The sequence below is a fragment of the Pinus tabuliformis genome, chromosome 1_2, assembly GCF_031772625.1.
Source record: "Pinus tabuliformis cultivar Carrire ecotype Pingquan chromosome 1_2, CPIR1, whole genome shotgun sequence".
Taxonomy (NCBI): Eukaryota; Viridiplantae; Streptophyta; class Pinopsida; order Pinales; family Pinaceae; genus Pinus; species Pinus tabuliformis.
Genome location: NC_142298.1, coordinates 771,442,817 through 771,444,497, shown reverse-complemented (window position 1 = coordinate 771,444,497; position 1,681 = coordinate 771,442,817). Strand labels below are relative to the sequence as shown.

Here is a 1,681-nt window from a genome sequence, read left to right as displayed (position 1 = left end):
CTTTTTGTACTCTAATCAGTATACAACACTTCTGTACTTTAATCAGTATTTTTCTTGAAGCCCGGTGATCCAATGCACGCTTCAGCCACAAATCCAATCTGCGAATATTTCCTCTGATTCCCGTCGGGATTTAGTATGCAGGCGACATTTAAAAGCAAAACGGGCAGTTTCACTGAAAACCTTACAAAACAAAATGGATAATTCCATTGAAAACTTGTAATGAAGGAAGATCTTCCTGCACTGGCAACCATAACTCTAATGAAAAGATACGTCAGCAGCTTCTGCGTGCGATTCGAACACCGCCCTTGCAATGATGGACTGAGGAGGGTGGAAGCATATATGTAGGGTTGTTTATTCGTTCAATCCGACCCATGACGCCAGTTGAGAAGGATTCACGATCCCGGAAAGGTGGACGTCGCCCGCTCGGAGAAAATCTGTGAGCGTATGATACTTATCAAGAGCGGCAGACTTAGGCTTCGATTTATACTTATTTTCATGGCCGCATTTGGGGTTCGAATCCTGCGGCGGCCATGGCCTTCCCAGCAATGTCCCGTGGGTTAGATACTCGTTAGCCATAAAACAGGCCAGCCGCCAATTGACCGCCTTCTTTTTGTCAACTGTCCGCTGGGGCGGCAATCTGGGGCTTGTTGCGGAGGTTTTGTATAGACCGTCATTGGTTTGGGAATGGAGTCCTGTTGGGAGCAATCGGCTTCTGGATCCTTCTCCTATTTTTCCATAGGGTTGCGGTTGTTTGCGCAGAGAGGAGGATGTGTAGTTCGTGTTTCTGCCGCTGCTGTCGTCATTGTTGCTCTTTGTGAATTCATTTAGCTTCCTTACCTTTCTTCTTTTTCTGCCCTCGTCCACGGGCCTTCCCCTCATGAAATCTGATTCGCGCTGCTGCAGCTGCTTGTATTTATCCATGAATGCATCCACAAGGAAATCTTCAAATCAAGGTTGGGCCTGCAGGATTCGAACACGCTACGCTGTGATCCTTACGTTTCGAGTTTGAATACAGTGAACAATCCTCCCACCATCATTTCCGCTCATTGCTTGAAGATGCAGCAAAGCAAAAGCTCCAATTCTGCCGTCTTTCTTGTGGAGGAGGGCACAAATGGATCGAAGAACCGCCCTGTTACGCCATTTAAGATAATAATGGGCGGTGTTCCCAAGCCGACTCTTTTCGACCACGTGGAACGCAGAATAAGGGGAATCAAATTCAAAGTAATAAGGTTTGGTTGGCGGTGGCCGTTTTTATTTTCGAAAGATGCTGCTATAAAGTTAAAGGTTTTGGAGAATGGCAACCTTTCTTTACACGTAATGAAATGAATACAAGTAGTTGGCTAAGGTGTGCTTTTAAGGTTAAGCCATTAATTAGCGAGAGTTTTAGTTTATGATAGATTTTGTTTTAAATTATGAAAATGAGATGGAAAAGAAGTCTCCAGCTTCAACCTAAACAATTATTGCCGTTAATTAAAAAAAAGGCATAGAAACATAAAATAAAACCCGAAAAGGAATCATCACAAAGAGTAAAGGCATAGCGCAAGAGAATAAGCTTGCCACCTTACTCATAATTTACAATGTGATTACTTTAATACTATTTTAGCATGACATTCAAAAAGATTTATTTTCAAGATTAATTGATTGTTATAATAGGGAAAAACACTAATATCAATATTAGGAA

At 42.5% G+C, this 1,681-nt stretch overlaps 1 protein-coding gene across 1 annotated transcript; it reads right to left on the bottom strand.

Moving 5' to 3' along the window:
- Positions 1-220: 220 nt before the first annotated feature.
- On the bottom strand, positions 221-1,099 carry LOC149208125 (uncharacterized). The gene has a single exon (XM_089394005.1). It carries the CDS (start codon positions 919-921, stop codon positions 352-354), a length of 570 nt encoding a protein of 189 aa, XP_089250131.1. The 5' UTR covers positions 922-1,099; the 3' UTR covers positions 221-351.
- Positions 1,100-1,681: the final 582 nt, after the last annotated feature.

Bases quoted from the DNA above. Each gene is read 5' to 3' on its own strand.
- LOC149208125 (XM_089394005.1), bottom strand. From the start codon at position 921: ATGGATAAATACAAGCAGCTGCAGCAGCGCGAATCAGATTTCATGAGG.